Consider the following 25,408-nt stretch of genomic DNA (forward strand, 5'->3'; position numbering starts at 1 on the left):
GAATTTGCCACTGCACACACAGCGGCCTGGACAAGAAAGCCGTCTGTGGCTTGTGAGTTGGATCCCCTCCATGGTGCCTGTTCTTCAAGGCGGCAGCTGGACTGAGTGTCCACCACCCTGCCTCCAGGAGCCTGCTTCCGGCCCCTTCCACCTGCCCCCCAAGACCCCCTGCAGCAGGCAGGCAGAGCCGAGTCTGGACAGCAACACAGGACGTTTGGCGGGTGGGCAGCATGGCTGGAGTGGGGAGCAGTGGGGTGGGGGGTCACAGCTGTGCCACCCAGGGCTGAACCCGCCCTATGGGTTCCACTCTGCACTTCAGCGGGTGCTCCTCAGGACTCCCCCACCCTCCTGCCCAGTCCGGCGGCAGGACAAGGACCGTGCTGCCCCCTGGTGCCCGGAGCCCAGCCTTGCTGATTGCTGCGACACCAGGTGTGCACAGCTGGACACCAGGCTTGGATTTAGTCCCCTGTGAGACCTTGATAATCATCCTGAAGTTGCTCAAATGCTGCGTGTTTTCACCTTTTTTTTCTTTTTTTGAGACAAAGAAGGTGCCCAAGTGAGTGAGGGGCAGAGACAGAGAAAGAGAGAAAAAGAGAGAATCCCAGGAGGGGCAGAGAGGGAGGGAGGGAGGGAGAGAGAAGAGGGCGCATCCTCACCCGGAGTGGGACACGAGCTCACCCAGAGCTGGGACACGTCCCCACCTGATGGGGGACTCAAACTCACCAATGGTGAGATCACGACCTGAGCCAAAGTCAGATACTTAACGGACCGAGCCACCCAAGCGTCCTTCACTTTGTCTTTATTTGAGAACAAAAACATTTTTTTTTTTTTAAATTTTTTTTTCTTAAACAAGTCTTTTTTTTTTTTTCAACATTTATTTATTTTTGGGACAGAGAGAGACAGAGCACGAACGGGGGAGGGGCAGAGAGAGAGGGAGACACAGAATCGGAAACAGGCTTCAGGCTCCGAGCCATCAGCCCAGAGCCCGATGCGGGGCTCGAACTCACGGACCGCGAGATCGTGACCTGGTTGAAGTCGGACGCTCAACCGACTGCGCCACCCAGGCGCCCCCAAAAACATTTTTAAAAACTCACCCTATTCCATAGAAGAACTCACACCAACACACCTATGGAGGCACCCGGCCCGGTGCGGGTGGCTGCTGTGAAGGGAACCTAGCGCCCTGAGCAATGACAGCAGCTTGGCAAGACGCCCCTCGGATTTTATATTTAAACGGTAACGACACACACAAACACATGTGGTTCAGCAATATTCGTTCACGTAATGGCTTCTGAACTCATTCTTCTGCAACACCTGCTGGCCTCACTGGGCGGTGACGGCAACCCTGGGAGCAGATGCCGGGGGGCCCCGTGGGACGGGCACTTGGGGCGCTGCCTTCTGGCTCCTCTCTGCAGACAGACGCTCCAGGCGCTCCGTGTAGAAGCCATTGAAGTCAAGTCTGCGGGAGGAGAGGGGCTGGGCTCCTGCACCCCCAGGTGCAGAGGCGCCCTCCCCGGGGCAGCCCGTCCGCCCCACAAACGGGGAAGGGTGGCCCCTGCACCAGGTGCGAGGGACACGCACCCACACGAGGGCCTCAGGCTCCATCCGGCCTCCGCTTTTTCAAGCGATACTGACACCAGAACTCAAACACACGTGAAAACTGAACAACAACAAGCGTCCCAGGCCCTGTCCTTAGGACATCCGATGCCCAACACAGGACACCTTCCCAGGCAGGGACACCCCCTCAGTCTCCTGGAAAGAAGCTGAGCCACTGCCTCCCCTCGGAAGAGCCGTGTGTCCAGGATTCACGGGCAGTGGGAACCTGACGGCCCCAGAACCACAACCTGGCTGAGCGGCCTGCTGGTCCCCCTCCCCACGGGGCCCCTCCCAGAGTCACCAGGAACGCACCACCACACCCCCGCACCCCCCACCCCCCGAGAGTGACAAGGCACAGACAGCCCCGGGAGCCCAAACGGGGCGGGTTTAGTACGTGCCGCCACGACCCTCACTGTGCGCTCACAGCCCACGGCAGAAATGGCATCCCCGGTCCCATCCTCCCTCCCGTGGCCACCCCGTGGCCACCCCCTGGCTGCTCATCTGAAAATGGGGCGGGGGGCGGGGGCTGACGCGGCTGCCGTGCATAGCCTAGGGCTATGGGGGCACTGACGGGGCAGCCCGACACACGCTGGCGCACACACACGAGTGAACACAAACCGCTACGCACACCCGTCTGTGACTTCAGGGGGTGACGCATAGGAGGCTAAGGACAGACACCCTCGCACCCGAGCAGACCCTGCCTCAGTGACCCCTTCCTGAGGTGGCCCAAGGCTGCGTGGCAATGGTGAAGGGGGAGCCGGCGAGGGAAACCCGGGAGTCCCATCAGGCAGGGACAGGAGGGCGCCCGTGGCCGCGCGGGAAGCCGCCTGGAGATGACGCACCCACCTGGAGATGACGCTGGCCATGCTGTGCTCACAGTCACTGGTGCTGTAGAGGCTCAGTCGGGCCAGAAGGTCAAGCAGATGTGCTGAGAAATTCTTATCAAACTTGTTGATGGTGGCCTCGAAGCTGGAGGCCAGCTGCGGGGCGTCCACGTGCTCAGCCAGGTACTAGAAGACAAGTTTGGGCACCGTGAGCGCCCCCAGCCCGGCCTCGGCACTGCTCTCACCAGCTCAGCTTCCCCGTCCCTTTATCTCTAATAGAAGAAAGGATCTGGGCAAGTTTTTGCGTGATAAAAGGTGAAAGAGGACAACATAAAGCTTCCTGAGACCACAGGACAGAGACACAGTCTGGGCAGCTGGCACCCTGCTTTGCTCCCACCCGCCTGGGGTGTTTTTTCTGCAACTCAGGTTTTCGAGCTAATGCAGCATTCTCTCCTGGCTCCCTCTCACTGGAGGGAACGGACCCAGGGGCCCGGGAGCAGGGGCCTGGGCTGGTGCTGCAGGGCCTATGCCCCGACATCCTCTCCAAGGAGGCCCCTCTAGTTAAGGCTGGGCTCTGACCATAAGGACGGCAGGGCCCACAGCCCCACGCCTGCTGTGTGCCAGGCCCTCCAAGGGGCGCCCACACCTGGGCGTTCCTCCCCTTGGGGGAACCGTGGCCTTGCCCTCAAGCACAGTGGGGCTGAGGTTTGGACAAGTCGAGCGAGAAGATTCTCTGGGACTCATATTTAATATCTAACTCAAAGCAAAGTTTTTTAACCAAAAGAAGAGTGAAGGGCGGCAGCAGGCGCGCCTGCTAAGCTGCAGGCCCAGCGGTGCCGGACGAAGCACACCTTCCTGGCGAGCTCCTTGCGGGTGCGCTCCTCTGCCCGCTCGGCCTCCGTGGGCGGCCCCAGCATCGTGCCATGCTCCAACATCAGGCGGCCCAGCTCACCGTCCAACTTCATGCTCTGCGTAAATCTCTTGGGGTCAGAAAGAAACACTCCTGTTAGCGTCAACCCACCTGGCCCAAGTGAAGGGTGTGCCTCCGCACAGCCAGGCGGTGTCTGCTGTGCCCATGTGACCTTACGGGCGCCTGCCCGAGGGCTGGTCCACTGACCGACTGAAGAACGTTTCTCCCCCGATGGAGCCCCACGTGACCGCGAGAGGTCTAAGGAACCAGTTCCCAGGCTCCTGTCCTCTGGAGGTTGGCCAACACCTCGCACGCTCTCCACTGGCCCCACCGACTCAGACCCCCTAGGCCCTGGAGCCCCAGTGAACCCCCACCTCACCCCCTCTGCCTTCCAACACTTATATTCTGTGCCAATACTTCGGGGCAGCTGCTTGTAACTGAATCAAGTAACTCAAGTCGGACAAAGAGAACAGCAGGTGTCCAGAAAAAGGCCCAGAACAGAGGCCCACACCGGCAGAAGGGGACTCAGAGCAGCACCCCTGCAGACAGATGGCAGGAGGCGAGTGGGCTGTGGGGTGGCCGCACCTGCATGCAGTTGGTGAACATGACGCACACGGACATGAGCCTGGAGAACACCTTGAGTAGCTCCGGGTTGGTCAGCATGCAGTCCTTCAGACAGTTGTCCAGGAAGCTCGTGTGGTGGCCCAGCACGTCATCGATGTTGGACGCCTGTGCGGAGAGAAGGACCCGGCCTTCACTCTGGGAACGACTTCGCAAGCAGACGGACTCCGCGGGCCTGGCTTCGGCTGCAGCTTTGCACGTTTCTGGTCTGTCGCCATTTTTCAGATGACCCTGTGCCCTCTGAGGGACAACATCACCCCCAACATGCCTGCTCTCGCACACGCATACCCTCACCGTGCTCGTAGGGAAGCCTCTCGTGTGCGCGGAGGGCTTCGCTGCTCTCACCCCCGACCCCTGACCTGCTACGCTCCCTCCTCAAGAACCCGCTGGAGCCTCCTCAACGTTCCGACACGCCAAGCTACGACTCACAGACTTCAGGTTCTTCTCGAGGACGTGCCAGGTCGGCTCCATGACTTCAAACATCATGTAGTACTGAATGTTCTGAACAAAGTTGAGCATCCGCTGCCGCAGAGTGAAGGCGCCGGCAAACCTGAGCGAGCAGACGGTTTCAGCGCAGATGACAGGGAGTCGGGGCATCTACAGCATGTGGGGGCCACCTGCCTTGTCGTCAGGGCGTCTGCTCCGGGCTCATGCCCCTCCACGGGGGCCCACACGCGGGCACGAACACCACCAGCGTGTGGGGCACCCCTGGCCGACAGTGAGCAGCTGCATGTGAGCCAGCAGGAGGAAGCACACGCCCCCAAACCTCGAAGGGCTCACGCTAACGGGCCCGACCCCCCACGTCTGCACAGACGGCTGAGGGACAGAGCCAGTGGCCACCGCGGTCGGCAGTGGCCCTGCTCCGCAACGTGAAACATGTCACGGATCTATAAGCTACAAAGGCGTGCGACAAATTGCCTTTTTGCAAGAGGGGAGCGCATGCGCGCAGACGAGACGCACCACTTAGCGGAGTGCAGGGAGCACTGCTTGGCGGCCTTGTTGCTGATCCAGACGCTGCAGAGTTGCCGCTCTACGTGCTTGCAGTAGAACATGTGCCTGAAGAGCATCTGGTAGCGGGTCAGGGCTTTCCTGCAGGGAGCGGGAGGAGACAGGCGCGTAGGTAGGCTTCTGGGCGGCACCAGAGCTCATGAGGCTCGCGGCAGATGGCGGCCTGGGCTTCGGCGGCACCGAAGCGGGTCTGCGCTCCGGCCACCAGGGGCCAGGCAGCCCACCCTGGACACAAATGGGTGTGGAGGCGCCTTGGACGTTCTGCAGAACAAGGCAGGTGCCGGGCGGATCCAGTCCCTTCCTCCTGGCAGACCTGCTGTAAGGTCTAGAGAAGCTAGTGCTGGAAGGGTCAGGAAGGACCAACGCTCACCTATTGATAATCAGAGACAGGGGCCACTTGACGACGTAGTCAAAAGAGAAGGCCTCGAGGCCACTCAGCGTGAGCTCGGTGGGGTCGGCATGGACCATCGCCTTCTCCTGCTTGGTCTCGATGGCCAGAACCCGCAGGAGCTGGGTGATGAGGTCATGAGGCATCAGATCAATCTTGGGAAAGACAGAGAGAATGGCGTCGAGTCCTGACCACGGCACCAATCCAGCTGCAGCACAGGCTGGAGAAGCAAGTCCCTGCGGTGGACTCCGTCTCCGAGCCCAGCTTGCAAAACAAGCGCCTGCCAAGAGACCCCCACTCAAAAAGGAGGTGTCTTTCCTCCACCAAAGTAGGAAAACAAACGTACAGAGAGATCATTTAAAATATACCTGACGATATAAATGAAAAGCTATGAAGTCAGAAAGGCCTAAATCCCTCCAGAGTTACAACTTTACCGCAGGTGCCAGGCTCAGGCTGAAAGAGAACGTACGTGGGTCTGAAAACACAGTACAGCTGACCCTTAAACAACGTCGGGGGTCAGGGCGCCAACCCGCCGTTCAGCTGAAAATCCACGTGCAACTTCTGACTTCCCCTACCCCCGACTACCGATAGCCTACTGCCAACCGGAAGCCTTTCCGGGACAGCTGATGGACGCACGCTTTGCGTGTCGTACGCCATACACAGTGCGTCCTCGTAACAAAGAAAGCTAGAGACAAGGAAACGTCACCGCGCTGCATGTACCATAAAACACCCACGTGCGCACACCCGGGCCGCGGGTATCACTGTCAAGAGTTGGTTCCTCCCGTGTCTTTACCTCAAATGTCTTTCTCAGGCAGCTGCTCCAGCTCTCGGGACACGGGGAGCGGCCTGAAAGGTGCTCCCCCCCGCCCCCTCACCCCCAGCCCACCTTGAGATCGTCCTTGAAAGGGTCCGTGTTGGCAGTGCTCATGCGCAGGGCTAGCTCCAGCAGCGCCTCCAGGCGGGTGGGAGTGATGTCGTCCACCGGCTTCTTCAGCTCCTCCTCGGTGAGGTCCATGAAGTGCACGAAGAAGTCCCCCTGGTCCATCAGGAAGTAGCGCTTGATGGACCTGCGGGCGGACGCAAGGTCATCGGGAAGACTGGCCGACGCGCACAGCGGCCCGGACTCGGACAGAGGCAGGCGTCTGACGAGGAAGAGCTGCGTGCCTGCGAAGGGCTCCCACCAGAACCAGCGGTTTTGATGATGGGGGCGGCGGGGGACAGGGGGAAGCCAGGAGGGGCCACACGGCCCAGGAAGGACGTGTCAAGCACACGGCCTGCCAGCGCCCCACACCAGGAAACATGTTAGAAAGGGGAGACCAGCGGTCAGCTTCAAACAAACGGAAACAAACAGCTCTTAGGCACGGGCAAAGAACTCAGCGCCCGGCTACGCTGCCTGGAAGGGGCTGGTGGGGCCGGGGGCGAGACTGGGAGGCTGTGTCACTGCAGACAAGGTGACACAGGCAGACACTGCCCTGCTGGGCCTCGGGGAGTTAGGACCACAGTGGCAGGGTCACAAATGTGCAAGGTTCTCAGGCTGTCTTCTCAGGCAGGACAAGCTGGCAGTGTGCTGGGTTTTACACAAATAGGACAGAGCCACTAAAAGTTAATTCGCGGCCTTGGTCAGACACCCCCGATGGTTACACATGCTGAGCTAGGAGGCCAAGGACAGACGGCACACCTCAGGTGCGCCACAAGCTCCTTCTCTTCCATCAGGAAGGCCAGCAGGACCTTGCTGGCATAGTTGAAAGCCTTCTCGATTTGCTCAACATATGCCCGCTCCTTCAGAGTGTAGATGATCTCCTTGGCCACTGGGCAGGTGACATCGTGGCCACACTCTCGGACTACATTCAGATATTTTCCTGAAAAGACAGGAGAAAGCAAATTAAAATTTTCACCATAAGTACAATAAACCACAGACCTGAACCTCGGATGCTGTAACCCAAACAGTAGCTAGAGAACCGGAAAGAGAGGCTGAGAACAGCCTACAACCCTCTACGCGTGGCAGAGAAACACAACCAACCGACACCCACGGAGCACAGAGCGCTAAGCGCTAGAACAGGCTGGACTCTCCAGATCTTCTAAGAACACAGAAATAATTTCAAAAATATTTCAGAGAAGGAGATTCTAAACCCTCTTCCGACCCCGTCCTAGACAGCACAGCTCCCAGAACCAAAGTGCCGATTTCCTGGCCAGCAGCGTGTCAGGTACGTCGGTCCATGTGATGGTGACAGGAGCATCACTGGCCCAGTGAGGCCTGCATCCCTGGCTGTTTTCCTGTCATGGTATGAGACCAACCCAGTGAGAAACAGATCTTTGGTCTCTGTCCCTGGTTGCTGGCGCTGAACTCCTAAAACTCTTGGGATTTTGTTACTCATGAAGCCCCTTCTGACCACACCTGAGTTCAGGCCAGCGAGGGACTCTCGGCAGCTTCCCTAGACAGCTTCAGGGTGAGGGCTGGTGGCCAGGGACCCAACCCCGTCATCACCGCCCACTGAGGTCACGATCGGGAAAAGCTGAATAAATCACCAACGGTCAATCATTTCATCAATCATGCCTGCATAATGGGACCCCCATAAAATTCCTAAACCAAGGTGTCTGAAGAGTTTCCAGGGAGGGGTACACATCCACACGGGGATGGTGCACCCCAAATCCATAGGCACAGGAGCCCCTGTGCTCGGGACCTGCCCAGACCTCACCCCACGGGACCCTTCACCTGGCTGTTCGCTTGTATCCGTTATAACACACTGGTAATTTAGAGAGTAAAGCGTTTCCCTGAGTTCTGTGAGCCGTCCTCGAAAATGGTCACACCAGAGGAGGGGGCCATGGGAGCCTCCCATTTGCAGCCACTCAGACAGGACCCAGTACTTGCTGATGTGTGTGCCGCCCCAAAGGACTGAGCCTCAAACCAAGGAGCCCGCCACAAACCCCGGGTGGATAGGATGAGGGCTAATTTACAGGACGCCCAGCTTGTGTCCACAGAGAACAGGAGAGCGGGATGCCGGTGTGGAAAAGCCCCATGTCTGGGGTCAGCTGGGAGCAGGGAAGCAACTTTCCTGTCAGTGATAACAGAATTCTAGAAGCAAAGTGGCAAAGAAAAGGCGTCTCTGAGACAAACCCCCAGGGTCAGGGCACAAAGCAACGGCACCCAGAGCCACAGGAGTCGGACGGGACGGTCGCCAGGCAGGGAAGGCACCACCGGGTACAGGGCCGTGACGGCAAGGCCACAGGCAGAGGCACACCGGGGCCGCAAGGCTCACCTGTGCTGAGGACCTTGCCTGCCATCTTCTGCAGGAAAGAGGGGATCTGGTGCTGCACGACGGTGTACCTCTGGTCCCAGTACTTGTCGTTGTAATCCTCCTGGATCTTCTCCTTGCGCAGCTCGTGCTCTTCCACCATGAACTCGCTGCAGGCACAGTAGACACTCTCGGGGTCTGGCCGACCAGAGCCCCCTCCCCCCCCAGGTCGGTCCCCGGCTGTGAGCAACAGTGAACCCACCCACACCCCCGGGGGCAGCTGTTTCAACCGGGGGCTCGGAGAAGACCCGGGGCCACGGGGCCACAGGGGGACCTCTACCTCCACCCCTCCCAGGGGAACTCGGCACTTCCCTCCATCACAGACACGGACAACGCGCGACCCCAACAGCAGGGGCGCGACCCCAGCACACCTTCTTCAGATACCACTCTCGCAAGACAGGATTTTAAAACTTGTTTTTTCAAGTTTACTTAAAACTTTATTTTATGCGAGAGACAGAGAGACAGGGAGAGTGCGAACAGGGGAGGAATAAAGAGAGAGGGTGAGAGAGAATCTCAAGCAGGCTCTGTGCTGTCAGCCTGACGCGGGGCTCGAACTCACAAACCCTGGGATCATGACCTGAGCCAAAACCAAGAGTCGGACGCCCAACCGACGAGTCCCTCAGGCGCCCTGCGTGAGGCACGATTTTAAAATCGTGTTCCTGGGGCGCCTGGGTAGCTCGGTCGGTTAAGCGTCCGACTTCGGCTCAGGTCATGATCTCACGGTCTGTGAGTTCGAGCCCCACATCAGGCTCTGTGCTGACAGCTCAGAGCCTGGAGCCCGTTTCAGATTCTGTGTCTCCCTCTCTCTCTGCCCCTCCCCTGTTCATGCTCTGTCTCTCTCTGTCTCAAACATAAATAAACGTTAAAAAACATAGCAAAAATAAAATAAAAAAATAAAATAAAATAAAATAAAAAATAAAATCGTGTTCCTTGTAAGGCCCTCCCCTCAGACTGTTATTTGCACCATTAGCAGAGAAACACTACCCCAGCCACAAACTTATTTTTAAAGTATTTTAAGAAATCTACCTCAACACAATAGACTCCTTCGTGAGCTACCCAAGCTCCGTTTACGTATTTAAACGCGTGATGCGGAGAAGGAACGCTCAAGTCTCACCCCTGGGAAGGAAGGAAGCTCAGGCCAGGAGCCGCCGCTCCGGGCGACTCCGACGCCCTCCGCTCGACAAGATAAAGCCTCCCGGGGCTCGTGTGGGCGTCTGCCCCTCGCGTAGCTCACCGGCGTTCTCCTCAGGCCCCGCGAGCCCTACCTGTACGGGTCGTTGATTATCCCTCTATAGATCCACTTCTCCAGGATCTCGAAGTAGGGCACGCTGGCAGCCTTGGTGAGGTACAGACACAGCTCCTGGGCCTGGCTGTCCCCCGTGTAGTTGAAGCTCCGGTCGTGGAGAAGGCTCAGGGTTGACCCCCCAACACACTCGCCTTTATCCACCGAGGTGGCTGCAAGGACGTGGAGGTGGCGCTCAGTGCGGCGACGGGGGTGCCCTTGGCGCTTGAGGCCATGTCACGAGAGGCCAGGGCCTCAGTTCATCTCCGGTCTCCCGGGGACAGGTGCCGCTCTCGCGGGACACACTCAAACCGTAACGCTCTGATCGCTAACTAAGGCCTATCAGGAAGAGCTTCCAGAGTTTTCCTGCCACAGACTAACACCCGACGCCCCGTGGGCTCTGGCCAGACAACACGCCGGTCCTGCCGATGCTCCCGCAGGAGGGCCGGCACGTCCCCGGGGGCGGGAGGGCGGGCACGTACCCAGGGAGGCCAGGATGTCCAGGGTGCGCATGGCTGGCTGGATGTAGAACCAGAGCTTCTGCAGGGACAGGAGGCCCTGCCTCTGCAGCTGCTCCAGCTGTGTGACCAGGATCAAGTACTCCTTCACCAGGGCCCTCATGGCGGCCGCCAGGGCGTGGTTCACCTGCCCATATTCGAAGGAAGACTTCTCTTCAATGAACCTAGGAGGGAGAGGGCACCTGAGCAGGTGAGGCTGAGTTTTCAGATCAGGTGTCACAAGCTCTGGGTCCCCTCCCCACTCAAGCTCTTACCCTTGAAGGGAACCCGTAGACACCAGCCCCCTGCACTTGTCCCCAGGCCCTTCGGGACCGTGCCAGGAGTGAAACCCGGTCACGACCAGACAAGCGCGCTCTTGGGGTTTTGTTTTTGGGGCGCGAGGACTGAGCTGCAGGGATCGGGAGCCCCTGGGAAGGCGGGCGCCCACCTGGTCACCGTGGAGTAACTGGCAGCCACCGGGAGGACCCTGTTCACCAGCTCCCGGATGGACAGGTCGAGGTTGGGGTCCACGAGGAAGGTGCGGCTCTGCCTCCCGGTGAGAGGCTGGGCGGTGATGTACCTGCCGTCCACACCCACCAGCACGTAGAGCAGGTCCTCCACCACAGCCGACTCCTGGGCGGTCAGGGGCAGCGTGCCTGCGGGCCGCGGACACCGCTGGGCCGTGGCCTCGCGTCCAGGGTCCCCGCTCCCACAGACCTCGCTCCCGACGGAATCTCCTCGGCACACACCCCCCTCTCCCACCGGCTCCCCGGTGCTACGCCCTCCAGCGCTCATGGGCGCGAGAACCAGGCTGACGGGGACCTGACTGGCCCCGGAGCGGTGCGCCACAGCCTTAAAGCCCCCGGCGGAGAAAAACTCCCACTCAGGTAAACGCCCGGCCTTAAAAGGACGTGGTTAGGAATTAAGGAGCGCTTCTGCCGTAAGCTGTTCTCACAGCACTGGTCACGGCCAGCAAGTCTGGGTTGCGGCGCGACAAAAAGATTTTCCTCAAAGACTTTAAAACCGGGTACGCACAGTATGAGGCGGTCCCCTCACAACCACGCCGCGGACCGAAGGACAGTCGCGAGCCATCCCCAGGGCCGCCCGCCAAACACCTCCTGACCCAGGCAGCCCCCTGCCTGTCTCGGCTCACGGGCCCTGACACGACCCCCACTGCTCCCCCCAGCAACACCTGCCGGGAGAGACCGCCGTGCGCAGGCAGCCAGAGGCAGCAGCGGCAGAAAGGTGTCTCCACGAAGCCGCCCCCCACCCCAGCCTCGCACAGCCGGCCCCACGCGTGCCTGTGTCGGCCCCACAGTGCCCCAAACCGGGGCCTGGCGGCTCAGGGTGGTGCTGCACCACACACGCAGGACACGGGCTCCGAGCAGGCAGCCGCCGTCTGTGGCCCGGGTCACCCGGCACGCGGAGGCGCACTCTGAGCTCTGGCTCCTCTCCACGACCCCGTCACGACAAGATCACCCACAGCTCCCGTTCCTCGTGAGCAGGGCTGTCTTCCGGGAGTGGCCACCAGCCTCGGAGGCCGCTCACTTGAAACCTGAGCGTCACCCCACTTAGAGCCCCGGCGCACGCTCTCAGTGGGGTTAAGGGGTGCAGCGCCAGGTCAGCTGGTCCTGAGGGAGGAGACCTTGCCCTCAGGGGGCAGATGCCACCCTGCCCCTCCAGCACCCTGCCCACGTGTGGGAGACAGCACCGCAAGCCGCGCTGCTGAGAGGCAGGCAAGATAGGAAGGGACTGTTCCGAAGGGGACACTGCACCGCGAACCGCGGCCAGGAGTACGATCCAGCAAGGTCTCTGTGGCTCGCCAGGGTTTGGGGAGTCGCTGCAGAGGCGACGTGGGGCACAGCCCTGCCGCTCAAAGCCGCTAGCTCTGGGGCTGTGGAGAGCACCCCAGGGAGGAGGGACAGGACACGAGGCTCCGTGCCACCAGCCACCCGGGCCAAGTAAAGAAAGCAAAACACCTGTTCCTCAGCCACACTAGCTGCATTTCAATGCCCATGAGCTCCATTCAGCTGATGGCACCATACGTTCTGGATACAGCATATCCAAAACATTCCTTCAGCACAGAAAACTCTGGGGAGGTAGAGGCCCAAGCCAGTGAGGGCAGGACAGTGTGTGAGCAAGAAGGGTTGGTGAAGGCTGGGCCCGGGACCAGGCTGGGGCAGCGGGAAGGAAATGAACACAGGGGCCACCCCCAGCTCCAGGACCTGACAAACAGTGACACCGGTCGCCACGAGAGGAGTGGGGACACCAGAGGGAAGGTCAGGAGCCCCGCGGTAGACACAAACGGCAGACAATTGGCCCCATGAGCCAAAATTCAGGGAGACATCCTAGGGATAGAGACCTGAGATCACAACAGGGGCATGATTCCTTCAAACTAAAAGGTCACTGTGGAGAGGGAAATCATCAGAAAAGACCCAGGAGCAAACCATGGGACCACTTGGAAGAGGAGGGTGGGGGGGGCGGGGGAGGGCAGACACAGGGAGGACACAAGAGCTCGGCCCTCCTGAGCACAAAAGCACAGGAAGAACGGTGCCCCACACCGCTCACACATGCCAGATGTCAGAAACAGACGTACCGCATACCTATAGGCACAGCCATGTCCGTGTTGACGCCTGAGCCAGGCAGGAAGTCCCCAAGGAGGGTGGGTCTGTCGTATACCCACGGTGGAAAGACGGGGAGGCGCTGGCCTGAGTTTTTTTTGTTCTGCTTATCTCGAAGCAACTTTCTTGTCAGTTCCAGAGACTGCCGAGGGTGTTTTCAAAAAACAAAAAAAATATATACTTTTAGTACAAACGCTTAACGCTAACACATCCGGCACTGGAGAGATCGCCTGCTCAACGCAAATGAGGAAGCGAGATGACTGTCTCCACGCCCGTCACAGTGTGAGGAGCTGGGGACGAGACGGGAACCCAGCCTCTTGTCAGGGTCCCAGTCTGTGCAGAACCCACAGGTAAACCGGCAACACCAACAACAGGCTGCACCTTTCTGGGGACAACTCACACGGACCCCGTCACTTTTCCCGGAGACACAAGGTCTAGTCACGACCTGATGGGTCACGGATGGGTCAAGGAAACCAGGCCACCCCCCCCACCCCCCCACCCCCCCCCCCCCCCCCGCCAACAGCCAGCTGGAGAAGGGCGGGCGTAGAGGAGAGATCCACCCAGGGAAAGGCCGACCCCCGACATGCCCGGAGCAGCAGTCCTCCTGCGGAACCAGCCACCAGAAGCTGACCAGGGCAGGCCGAGGTGGCCCGGCTGTCAGCAGAGCCAGCTCAAAGGTGGCCAGGGAGAGAAGCAGGTGCAGACCATTTTCTCGTCGATCACACAGGGTGGCAGTGCGGGGACACGGGAGGTGCTGATAGGACACGCCCACCGGCACTGGCTGTCATGTGTCAGAGCCATGGAGCTCAACAGGCACGTGCTCTGCTCAGACCCTCGTGGGGACGCAGCTCTGAGGGAGCTTGAGAGCCACAGAAGTTATAGCCTGAGAAGACAGCTGTCCCTCAAGTGACCAGGGCAGGACACGAAATCAAGAGCAAGGAAAAAACGGTAGGCAGAGAAGACAGAACACGACGTAGATGAAATTATCTACAAAATACAACCTTAAGAAACAAACTGTGAAAACCTAACGGATGGAAACGGAGACTCACGGTATACAGGGCAAGACCCACAAGAGTGCCTCGGACATGCGAGCCCAGAACAGGCGAGCCGGTGCGGGTGACGCAGCGCCTCGTGTCTCTGACCTGCAGCGTGCGTCAGAACTGCCGTCCCTACGCAGCTAGGTCCCCATCGGGAGCGAGCCGCAACCCCTCCACGTCCACGTTCCTCTCTAGCTCGCACACACCCATCGCCGCACCTGCTCCAGCAGGCGTGGCCCGTGGACGGCGGGTGCAGTACCTGCTGGAGCGTGCAGCCTGTGGCCACGCTGCCGAGCTGCTTCCTCAGCTCTTCCAGCTCCTGCATGGAGATTTTGGAGGCCGTGGCGGGGCCGCTGAAGCCGCTGGTGCTGCTGCCTGCAGCGCTGGCCGCGAGCTCGGCTCTCTCTTTGGCGTTCTGTTGTAAGTACTGCAGGGTCTGAAAACACACGAGACCCTACATTACACGCCTGTGCTCTGCTGGGCACGGCCAGGCCCCCTCCTTCCCTCCTGACCCCAGCCACCCACGGAGGGCAGCGGCAACTCCCGAGTCTGTGGGCCGCAGTCTCTCCATGTTTTCTGCCGTGAGGTGTCACATCCTCAGACACAGAGGAAGATAATCCCGCGGATGCTTGACAGCCAACTCCCAAACCCTGTTCCCAACTCAGCCTTTTCTCTACGCTCGGCCAGTCTCCCGTCCCGCACGTGGCAAGAGCTCTCCCCTCTGTGTGACGGTCAAACATGCCTGGTGTGGCACCACAACCTTCTCCAGACCCTGGGCCTGCGAGTGAGAGGCCCAAGCACATCCCCAGACGCCCTCGGGTGCAACAGCATCTCCGGCCTTGATGTGACGCTAGGTGTTTTTCTTAGGGTCACAAGCAACATGCCCATTCAAAACAGACAAAACCCCTGCGTGAGACTACGAAATACAAAACCCTCCAACCACAGGGGTAACCGCGGTCAAACTTCCCAGGGGCACCGCCAACATGAGCTACTGTTCCTCCTGATGCACCACCGACACACCCCTGCGGTACGTCAGAGTGCTGCTAGCACAAGGCAGGGAAGGAGCCCCGTGTTGGGTGCTGCAGGCGAGCAGAAACGTGCCGTCCGACAGCAGACTCACGATGTGTTATCGCAACTGAGCCAACCCACATGCGTAGAACAGGTTAATCAGAGCAGCTCCACACACAAGCTCCGTCAGGAGCACGCATCACACTCTCGATGAGTCCACAGCCATTACCTCTCTGTCTTCTGTGAGTTTCGATAACAGGTACACCAGTGGGTCAAGGTTCCTTGTGTTTTTAGATTTCAGTTCATCGTATTTCTTTAGAAAGTCTTCTGGAGTACGAGAAAATTCTGCTATTTTAACCTCAAAAGCATAAACATGAAAGATTTAGTGACAATAATAAACAACTGTTAAAAATCTTCCAGGGGCGCCCGGGTGGCTCAGCCGGTTAAGCGTCCGACTTCGGCTCAGGTCATGATCTCGCAGTCCGTGAGTTCGAGCCCCGCGTCGGGCTCTGTGCCGACAGCTCGGAACCTGGAGCCTGCTTTGGATTCTGTGTCTCCCCCTCTCTCTCTGCCCCTCCCCTGCTCATGCTCTGCCTCTCTCTGTCTCAAAAATAAGTTAAAAAAATGTTAAAAAAATTTTTTAAATCTTCCAGAAAATTAAACACGAAAACCAAAACAGTGAAATTAGGTAGGTTAAATAATCATACACCCCTGAAATAAAACTTAAACTCAACAAAACATCTCATTAAACCTACCCATGATCTCCCACAATTTCCCTCCTGTGTGCTTCCTCAGCCTGAGATCAGGAAATGACCATTTAGATCTTTCTACCAGTTTATGCATTCACTTTACACATTTAACTCTAGGGGCTCCTGGGGGGCTCAGTCGGTTAAGTGTCCGACTTCAGCTTGGGTCATGGTCTCTTAGTCCGGGGGTTTGAGCCCCGTGTCAGGCTCTGCGCTGACAGCTCAGAGCCTGGAGCCTGTCTCCCTCTCTTTGCCCCTCCCCTGCTCATACTTTGTCTCTTTCTCTCGCTCTCAAAAATAAATAAACATTAAAAAATATATACGCATTGGGGCGCCTGGGTGTCTCAGTAGGTTAAGCATCCAACTTCAGCTCAGGTCATGATCTCACAGTTCATGGGTTCGAGCCCTGTGTTGCGCTCTCTGCCCCTCCACAGCTCGTGTTCTCTCTCTTAAAAGTGAATAAACATTACAAAAAAATGTTTTTTAAGTTTACGCATTTAACTCTATTTCCTCTGGAACCAGGGATAGGCTCAGGGGTTATGTTCACTCACTGATTTATGGTGCTCCCCTTGTAATAAATTAAGATCACTTCTGTGTTCCCAGTCTGTCTGTTCAGTGAATTTTTCTAATTATCATTGTGCCATTATTAAACTATTTATTAAAAAAAAATTTTTTTTAACGTGTATTTATTTTTGAGACAGCAAGAGACAGAGCATGAACGGGGGAGGGTGAGAGAGAGGGAGACACAGAATCCGAAACAGGCTCCAGGCTCTGAGCTGTCAGCACAGAGCCCGACGCAGGGCTTGAACTCACGGACCGCGAGATCATGACCTGAGCCGAAGTCGGACGCGTCACCGACTGAGCCACCCAGGCACCCCATTATCAAGCTATTTAAATAATACAAGCTTTACAGAGTGTTTCTAAAAACAAATTTCAAAATTATCTCGTACTGAAGATCTGTAATTTTGAATTATATGCTATTTAAATAAAAACAGAAAAACCTGCTTTAGAGGGATTGCAATGCAGTTGATACAGAAGCTTCCTTTCCATCCAGAGGAATATCTGAGTCTCCTTCCTCAGGGGACTCAGAACCTGGGTTCTGAGGTCAGGGTGACAGCCCAGCAGTCTCCCTGAGCCACCATTTATTCATTTGTACAACAGAGTGAGTAACAAGGGCCATTATGAGGAAGCATCAGAAGCACGGAGTTGAGCAGAATTCTTGGTCCAAGAAAAGCCTCTGACAAGTATTGTCTGCCGTCTGCACTGGTAATGCTGTTGCTGCTCAGTCAGGAAGCTTATGAACTTTGTGCACAAACTGTACCAGGGACAGGGCCCACCTTGTCCAGTGCACAGCGCTGCACCAGGACGGGGCCCACCTTGTCCAGTGCACAGCGCTGCACCAGGACGGGGCCCATCTTGTCCAGTGCATAGCACTGTTCCAGGACAGGGCCCACCTTACCTAGTACACAGCGCTGCACCAGGACAGGGCCCACCTTACCTAGTACACAGCACTGTTCCAGGACAGGGCCCACCTTACCTAGTACACAGCGCTGCACCAGGACAGGGCTCACCTCACCCAGCGTACACAGTGCAGCAACAGGACGGGGCCCACCTTGTCCAGTGCACAGCGCTGCACCAGGACGGGGCCCACCTTACCTAGTACACAGCACTGTTCCAGGACAGGGCCCACCTTACCTAGTACACAGCGCTGCACCAGGACAGGGCTCACCTCACCCAGCGTACACAGTGCAGCACCAGGACGGGGCCCACCTTACCTAGTACACAGCGCTGCACCAGGACGGGGCCCACCTTGTCCAGTGCACAGCGCTGCACCAGGACGGGGCCCATCTTGTCCAGTGCATAGCACTGTTCCAGGACAGGGCCCACCTTACCTAGTACACAGCGCTGCACCAGGACAGGGCTCACCTCACCCAGCGTACACAGTGCAGCAACAGGACGGGGCCCACCTTGTCCAGTGCACAGCACTGCACCAGGACGGGGCCCACCTTGTCCAGTGCATAGCACTGTTCCAGGACAGGGCCCACCTTACCTAGTACACAGCGCTGCACCAGGACAGGGCTCACCTCACCCAGCGTACACAGTGCAGCAACAGGACGGGGCCCACCTTGTCCAGTGCACAGCGCTGCACCAGGACGGGGCCCACCTTGTCCAGTGCATAGCACTGTTCCAGGACAGGGCCCACCTTACCTAGTACACAGCGCTGCACCAGGACAGGGCTCACCTCACCCAGCGTACACAGCGCTGCACCAGGACGGGGCCCACCTTGTCCAGTGCACAGCGCTGCACCAGGACGGGGCCCACCTCGTCCAGTGCACACAGTGCAGCACCAGCACGGGGCCCACCTTGGCGCTGTGTGCAGATACAGTGGTAGTGACATATGGGGTCCTATTCTTCTGCAGCAGGTCGATATAGACCTCAGCACCATCCCCTCCGTGGACACGCAGCAAGCTGAGCAGCTCATTGACGTCGTGGTGGATCCGAAACTCACTCATAGTTTTGGCTCTGAAACAACATCAACAATATGTTCTCCTAAAGCTAAGAGGAAAGCCGTCTGCAAGAAACAAAACTGTGCTAACAGCTCTAGTGAAGACGAGGCCTGAGGTAAACGAGCAGCAGACATAGCACACAACCCATATGCTAATTAACTAATTAACTAATGAATATTAATTTGCAACTGGGCAAGTGAGACTCTAATCTTGTGCGACAGAAAACAAGTTCCGCACGTACAAATATCATCAACTCATGCTAAACATCGAAAACTGGCCAGAGTCAGGAATCTTCAAAAATAAAAGCAGGACGGTTAAGCGTCAGCTGGTGCGTAAGTCACTAGCACACACTTTTAAAATCAGGAGGAGTTCACAATAACCAGTTAAGGGCATGAGGCACAGCAGGGCATGGGCTGCGGAGTCCCAGGCAGTCTGAACCCTGACTTGGCCAATTCTGGGCTGTAAGGTCCTCGGCAAGGAGCCTGATCTCTCCAGGCTTCTTCTGCCAAGGGGTGAGTAGTAAATCCTACCCATAGAGGTAGTGCGGAGATCAAATAAAACCATCCTTATAAAACGCCAAAGGGCCCATACGGATAAGTTCCCATGGTATTGTTACTAGACAAGCAGGAACAAATTCCGTTACTACATAGGGCCGACCATGAGGAAACGTTACTGGAGAAATGGCTGGTTTTACCAAAGGAAAACTGGATCTGAGTCACCATCAGTTACCTTAGTGATCATGGAAGAGCCTGAACGAGGCACTGCAAACCACAAGCAAGACGGAAGAGACAACACAGAAGTCTCCCACTGAGGCCTCTTTGAATCTCAGGGCAATCGGTTTTACACACATCCTACATTCTATAAGGGTTCCTAAGGAATGTGGGTTGTCCTACAATGGCTAGACTAGATGTCCTATGATGGATGGACTGCAAGGTCATGCTAGAGGGCAAGGGCACCGCGTTTACCATGGAAAGAAAACACCTGTCCCCCAGATACAAGTAGGTGGAGACAGGGCTTCAGAAGAAAGATCATCGAAGTGAATGTGTATTTATTTTAATGTATTTTAATATTTACTTATTTTGAGAGAGAGAGAGAGAGAGCGAGCAGGGGAGGGGCAGAGAGAGAGGGAGACACAGAATCCGAAGCAGCTCCAGGCTCCGAGCTGTCAGCACAGTGGCTCTCAAACCCATGAACCGTGAGATCATGACCTGAGCTGAAAAGTAGGACACTTAACCGACCGAGCCCCGAGGCGCCCCAACGTGAACATTTATTCTAAAACTATCCTCACATGGGGCGCCTGAGTGGCTCAGTCGGTTGAGCGTCTGACTTCGGCTCGGGTCACGATCTCGCAGTCTGTGGGTTCGAGCCCCCCCGTCGGGCTCTGTGCCGACAGCTCGGGGCCTGGAGCCTGCTTCGGATTCTGTGTCTCCCTCTCTCTGCCCCTCTGCTGCTTGCACTCTGTCTCTTGCATTGTCTCAGAAATAAATAAACTTTAAAGCTACCCTCACCAAACCTTACATTTGTGGCAAAAATACAAGTGCAGACATCCTCCCACTACAAGTGTTAATACTCCGAGGAAGCTGGTCCTCTGTGGGGATTTGGAACAATTCTTGCAAGAACGGTGGCTCTCACCCGCAGGCAGTAGCTCTCCTTAGAGGCCCTCTGGAAACGCGTAAGGGACGCTTCTGATTGTCACAGTGCCTAGAAGGGTGCTCTTGGTGTGTAGTGGGCAAGAGACCAGAGAGCCTAAACGTCAACAGAGCGTCCCACCAAAAATGCTAGTAGCGTCCCCGCTGGAAACAACTCGGAGGGGCTCACGACAGCCCACTCCGTCTTCCTGATGCTCCGGAGTCCTTCTCTCAGTCGTCACAGACACAGACTTCTGTGGCGGAACAGAACTTCCCTCCTCGTGGCATTGAGCGCGAGCTACCAGAAGCCTCCTCCACATTCCCTCACCCATGAGTTAGGCACACACAAACCCCCCCCCCCCCAGTGAACATTTCAGGAAAACAGTCTTCGTTGAGAGTTCAAGACTAATTGCGGGGCGCCTGAGTGGCTCAGTTGGTTGAGCGTCCGACTCCGGCTCAGGTCATGATCTCGCGGCCAGTGAGTTCGAGCCCCGCGTCGGTCTCTGTGCTGACAGCTCAGAGCCTGGAGACTGTTTCAGATTCTGTGTCTCCCTCTCTCTCTCTGACCCTCCCCCATTCATACTCTGTCTCTCTCTCTCTGTCTCAAAAATAAATAAATGTTAAAAAATAAAAATTAAAAAAAAACTAATTGCACAAATGGGCTTGTAAAACAAAATTTGTGACAAAAAGGTCAAGAGCCCTGATGCTTTTTCAGAGACAGAAAAGTAAAGCATAAGCGATGAATCTGTCCAGGGCTCTTCTTAGCTGTGAAACGGACTGGGGATGGGGCCACATGCCTTTACTTCCAGGATGAAGGAGCCAAAAGATTTTTATTATGCTCTTTAAATGACGACTCTAAAATTATCTTCTAATTTTTTAAAGAAACAGTACCCCCCTTCCTGACTATATCGCACGCATGGGTGTACAGGTCCTATCAACGCCCAAGTATCTGGGGGAGGAGGGGAGTCCGGCCAAGGCCACCCCGCCCACCCCCCCACAGTAAGTCTCAAGCGCCCTTGCGTCCCTTGGATCACCCATCGCTGTTTTAACTAGGTAACTTTCACCAGGTAGGCAGCCGTGTCCGCGGCTGGGCAGAGGCGTCCTCTGCTTTCTTCACCCGCGGGCACTGAGCACCGGGCACAGAGTCCTGCGCACCTCAGGAGCTGATGGGAGGGAGGAGACTAGACAGGCAGGCGGAACGCGCAGGGCCTGACAGGCTACGAGAGAGCCGCTGGACCAAGGTAACGGGAAGCCACCGAAGGGCTTTAAACAAGGAAGCATTGCCGTAGAACGTGAATTTTGCAAAGACCACTCTGGCTTCAGTTTGGTTACTGGTCTGGAGACCAGCACGACCCAGAGGCCGCGCCAGCCCTTCAGGTGGGAGGCAAACGCGGCGTGGACAAGGGTGAGGGTAATGAGGGCGGAGGAGGGGTGGGAGTCTCCACCGCAGGGAAGCCGCACGGTTAGAGTTTGGGACGTGCACCGTCGTTGGGGCAGCGCACAGGCCAGCCCCGTACCCGAGCGCGGGGTCCGGGGGCGAGACGCCCGCCGGCCGTGCGCCCCTGAGCGGTCGGCGCACGGCCGGCGGCGGAGCGCGGGGAAGGGAGACTGAGCCCCGCCGCCTCCCCCCAGCAAGGCTCAGGCCCCAAAGCCCGCGGCCGGACTCACCGCGCGTCCGGGCGCCGGTCCGCCTAAGCTCACAGCGAAACCCGCGGCGGCAGCGGAAGTGGCGCGAGGTCACTTCCGGCCCCGCCCCGGCCGGCTCGCGGACGGTGGCCGGCAGGCTGTGGTGCCGCCAGCGCGCAGGGCGATGCAGCTGCCGCCCGCGCTGCACTCCCGCCTGGCGGGGGGACCCGGGGCGGCCGAGCCGCTGCCGGTGGAGCGGGACCCCGCGGCCGGAGCCCCGCCCTTCCGCTTCGCGGCGCGCCGGGTACGCTTCCCGCGGGAGCACGAGTTCTTCGAGGTCTGTGAGCCCAGGAGGGAGAGGGCGGTTGTCGGCGGGGGCGGGGCCGGCGGGCAGGGCGGGGGGCCGTGGGCGGGGCCGACGCTCGCGGTTGGGGGCGGGACCGTCGGGCGGGGTAGAAGCCGACGCTGGCGGGTGGGGCTTCGGGCGAGGCGGGGGAGACGGGCCGGGGTGCTCGCGGATGGGGCGTGCGGATGGGGGCGGGGCGGACAGGGGCGGGCTGGCAGACCGGCCCCGCCCATGATGTGCGTTTCCTGCAGGATGGGGACGTGCTGCGACACCTCTACCTTCAGGACGTGCTCACACAGGTGACAGAGGCGCCGGAGAGGCCCAGGTACTCGCCTCTGGGCCCAGCGCTGCCCCCTCCCTGGATCCAGCCCGCTCGCTCCTGGGTGATCCGCCACCCTACCCTCTGCCAGACCACCGTCCATGCTCCTCTGTTCTGGCTTCACTCCCTCCTCGCTGGTCTGTGAACATTTAGTTCTTAAGAAACTAGAATTTGGGATTGCCAAAGAAACATCAGAGCTTTGCCGTTTATCAGGCTGCTTAAAGGAAAGGTGTCAGTTGGAAGCATAAGGTCCTCTGTCATCAGCAGGACGGCATTCCCACAAGGTGGTTTCCTTTGCCAGGGTGCCTGAGTTTACCTGTCAGGTGGCAGGCTGCTGCCAGGTGTTTGACAGCCTGGAGGACTATGAGCACCACTACCACACTCTGCACAGAAACGTCTGCTCCTTCTGCAGACGGGCCTTCCCCTCAGTGCACCTGCTGGACGTCCACATCCTGGAGTGGCATGACTCACTGTTCCAGATCCTGTCCGAAAGGCAGGACATGGTAGGTGATGTGTCCATGTTCCTTGGGGCCAAGTGCAGTCATCTCGGGCGGAGGAAGGGTTTGTCCCCAAGCTGTTTGCCTAGCTGGGGGGGGGGGGGGGGTCAGCACACTGCTCCCAGCTGGAAGTCAGGGGCAAGGTGTAGGGGGACTCTGGGTCAGGATGGAGGTGACGCTGTTTCTGTTTCAGTATCAGTGCCTGGTGGAAGGCTGTGCAGAGAAGTTCAAGACCAGCAAAGACAGGAAAGATCACCTGGTGAGATGTCACCTCTACCCTGCGGACTTCCGATTTGATAAGCCAAAGAAAAGCAGAGGGTACGCGAGGTGGTGCACGTGCCAAGCTTCAGGACGTGGCCCCTGAATTTAGAAAAGCGTTTTGAGTGTGTAGACTTTAAGGGTGCTGTCGGGTGGGGAGTTCTCAGGCAGGAGGAGTGAAACCAGTAGGGGATGGTTTTGCTGGCCCTGTTGGGAATGACTGGGATCTCATCTTGGTGTCTGCCCTGGGGCACCTAGGAATGTCACCTGATTCTCTGCTCTACCTGTATCTCCCCCTGGGGGCTGCAGCCCCACTTGCTTTGCTGACCTGGCCCTCTGGGAATCTGCCCCAGGCTGGGAGGCCCTCCCCTCACGCAGACCCTCCAACTCTTCGTCTGGTTGGTGACTTGGACAATAAAGCCATTTTGTTACACACCACTGCTCAGAACAGCCTGGGGAAATGCATCAGGAGTCATTCTTAAACTTGTATCTCTTTGCCTTTTGCAACTGGTTCCTTTGGCAGAGTCCGTCAGAACATCCTGGGAATCGTGTCGAAGTGTTACCAGGCTAGTAGTCCTCAGCAGGTCTTTGCTCTTAAAGTACTGTGAGTCTGAGAGCCCACTGCAACACAGGAGAGTCACGAGGTTCTGAGTGTAAGGTGACTCTCTCCTCTCGGAGGGACCATTTCAAGGAAAGGAGTCCTACAATGCTGGATTGAGTAGGGATTGGGGACGAGACTCGATAGCAAGGTTAACATTAGCAAACTTCTCATGGTTGTGGAAAGACAGTGGGCACCCTTGGGAGGCATTTACCACGTGGCACCACAAAAATACTTTTTTCAAAACATGAGGTGTAACTGTCACTAAATTTGCAAACGTGGCATCTGTCATGTGATCATTCACTTAAGGTTTTGTTGTAACCCTTGTGCTTGTCCCGATAGTCTGGAAAGTACGCTTTGCCAAAACAGTTAAAAAATGTTTTTTTGCAAGAAAAGTAGTGTTTTTGTGGTCAGTCTTGGGGGGAAGACAGGGCCACAGGAGCCACCACTCACCCTGTCTCCACAGCCCAGCCACACCCGGGGCCGCTGTACGAGCATCTGCAGAAGCTCCGGGGGATGACGGGGAGCAATCAGGAGGGGATGCCATGGAAGTCTGCTCTGAGCACGCGGCCTCCCTCCCAGAGCCTGTGGGCGAGCGGCGGACCTCCAGCCACAGGTCAGTGCCTGGCATCCTTCTGAGGCAGGTTGTGAGTGTGTGCTTTGTGAGGAGAATGCTGGGCTGGGCCCTGGGCAGTAGTCTCCCTGAGAGAAGGGAGTTGGAGTGTTGGCTTCAGCAGGAGTTGAGAGCCCGACCGGTCCTGTTTCTCTCGAGTCACTTTGTGTCTTGTGCACGCCCTGTTTTGGGCCCTGAGGCACAGGAAGGGAAGGCACCATCGCCCCCCTTGCATTGTGGCCTAAACTGGGATGGAAGGAACGTTGGCTGTCGGCTGTCGTTGCCGAAGTTACGATCTACTGATCTGTTTTTCTATTGCTAATTGTGTTCTTATTGGGCTAAACTTGTTTTCGAGTCTAATTCTGGGAAGGACACAGGACAGAAGGAAAGAAATTGCCAACAAGTGCAAACCGATAAGAAGGTAGACTCTTACCCCCAGCTGCCCTCGCGCAGCCGCCCAGCCTTTGGCCTGCAAGTGGGTCCCGGATGCCGTGGCAGTCAGGGTTCCTTCCAGATGGTGGGTCACAGGAAGCCTGGGCCTGGAACCCGTGTCAGGAGCGGCCCTCTTGGCTGAGTCTCCCAGGAGAGAGTGTGTTGGTAGAAGCGGGTCTGAGGTGGATGGCCAGGTGTAGGAAGGGAGCCGACCCCGGGGCCCAGGGCATCTTGGGAAGGGACAGCCCTGTCCTGAATGTTCCTCAAAGTGGAAGAGAAGGAGCTCGCCAGAATAAACTCACGACGCTATTTTATGAGTTGGGTTTTTGTTGGGAAAAAAATTGGTTTAGTACGGAGACGACTCTTGTCTTTCAGAATACCTTCTACCATCTGTTTCGGTCAAGGTGCATCACGAGGATTTAAAAGCACCAAGAAAAAAAAGGGACACCCGTGACAACGTGGACGGAGAGCCACAGAACTCTGAGCTGACTCTGAGCGAGCGGTGGCCTTTCGCAGGATGGGGCGTCAGTGTTGCACTTTCTCTCGCCTTCTGGCGCGGCCGCCCTCAGACTCAGGCCTTTGCCACCCTCCACCTCAGCCCAGCTCCGTGTCGCTGAACAACTGCGTGACAGCAGAAGCAGTGACAGACCCACGGATTCCCGACACATGCTCTGGTGAATGAAATGGCCCGCCATGCCACCTCCCTGTGCAGGGCCGTCCTGAGGACGTGCCGTATAAATACGTAGATATTTGCCA

General features: G+C 57.6%; 2 protein-coding genes across 2 annotated transcripts; one reads left to right on the top strand and one right to left on the bottom strand.

Annotated features, from left to right (window-relative positions):
* Nucleotides 1-1,017: 1,017 nt before the first annotated feature.
* TUBGCP2 (tubulin gamma complex associated protein 2) lies at nt 1,018-21,734 on the bottom strand. The gene is made up of 18 exons (XM_047073659.1): nt 21,632-21,734; nt 18,192-18,351; nt 15,312-15,440; nt 14,334-14,510; nt 13,020-13,179; nt 10,865-11,072; nt 10,402-10,601; nt 9,903-10,092; nt 8,602-8,747; nt 7,023-7,203; nt 6,231-6,411; nt 5,327-5,499; nt 4,909-5,037; nt 4,378-4,498; nt 3,913-4,056; nt 3,269-3,397; nt 2,440-2,603; nt 1,018-1,456 (listed from the first exon to the last, which is right to left on the bottom strand). Exons 2-18 carry the CDS (start codon nt 18,339-18,341, stop codon nt 1,321-1,323), a joined length of 2,718 nt encoding a protein of 905 aa, XP_046929615.1. The 5' UTR covers nt 18,342-18,351; nt 21,632-21,734; the 3' UTR covers nt 1,018-1,320.
* On the top strand, nt 21,729-25,408 carry ZNF511 (zinc finger protein 511). The gene is made up of 6 exons (XM_047073663.1): nt 21,729-21,926; nt 22,187-22,260; nt 22,556-22,757; nt 22,945-23,069; nt 24,074-24,223; nt 25,028-25,408. The coding sequence occupies exons 1-6, from the start codon at nt 21,774-21,776 to the stop codon at nt 25,104-25,106; spliced, it is 783 nt and encodes a 260-aa protein (XP_046929619.1). The 5' UTR covers nt 21,729-21,773; the 3' UTR covers nt 25,107-25,408.

This window comes from Lynx rufus, unplaced genomic scaffold (assembly GCF_022079265.1).
Source record: "Lynx rufus isolate CCGP_SWC_20201006 ecotype Redwood Valley unplaced genomic scaffold, mLynRuf1.p SCAF_11, whole genome shotgun sequence".
NCBI lineage: Eukaryota > Metazoa > Chordata > Mammalia > Carnivora > Felidae > Lynx > Lynx rufus.

What these genes read in the sequence shown, in the direction of transcription:
- TUBGCP2 (XM_047073659.1), bottom strand. Translation starts at nt 18,341, where the DNA reads ATGAGTGAGTTTCGGATCCACCACGACGTCAATGAGCTGCTCAGCTTG. An exon ending in AGGCAAGGTCCTCAGCACAG is followed by an intron (nt 7,204 to 8,601) that starts GTGAGCCTTGCG and finishes CTGTCTTTTCAG; the next exon opens with GAAAATATCTGAATGTAGTC. An exon ending in CTTTCAAGGACGATCTCAAG is followed by an intron (nt 5,500 to 6,230) that starts GTGGGCTGGGGG and finishes GTCTTTCCCAAG; the next exon opens with ATTGATCTGATGCCTCATGA.
- ZNF511 (XM_047073663.1), top strand. Translation starts at nt 21,774, where the DNA reads ATGCAGCTGCCGCCCGCGCTGCACTCCCGCCTGGCGGGGGGACCCGGG. An exon ending in TGTCCGAAAGGCAGGACATG is followed by an intron (nt 22,758 to 22,944) that starts GTAGGTGATGTG and finishes TTTCTGTTTCAG; the next exon opens with TATCAGTGCCTGGTGGAAGG. An exon ending in AAGCCAAAGAAAAGCAGAGG is followed by an intron (nt 23,070 to 24,073) that starts GTACGCGAGGTG and finishes CTGTCTCCACAG; the next exon opens with CCCAGCCACACCCGGGGCCG.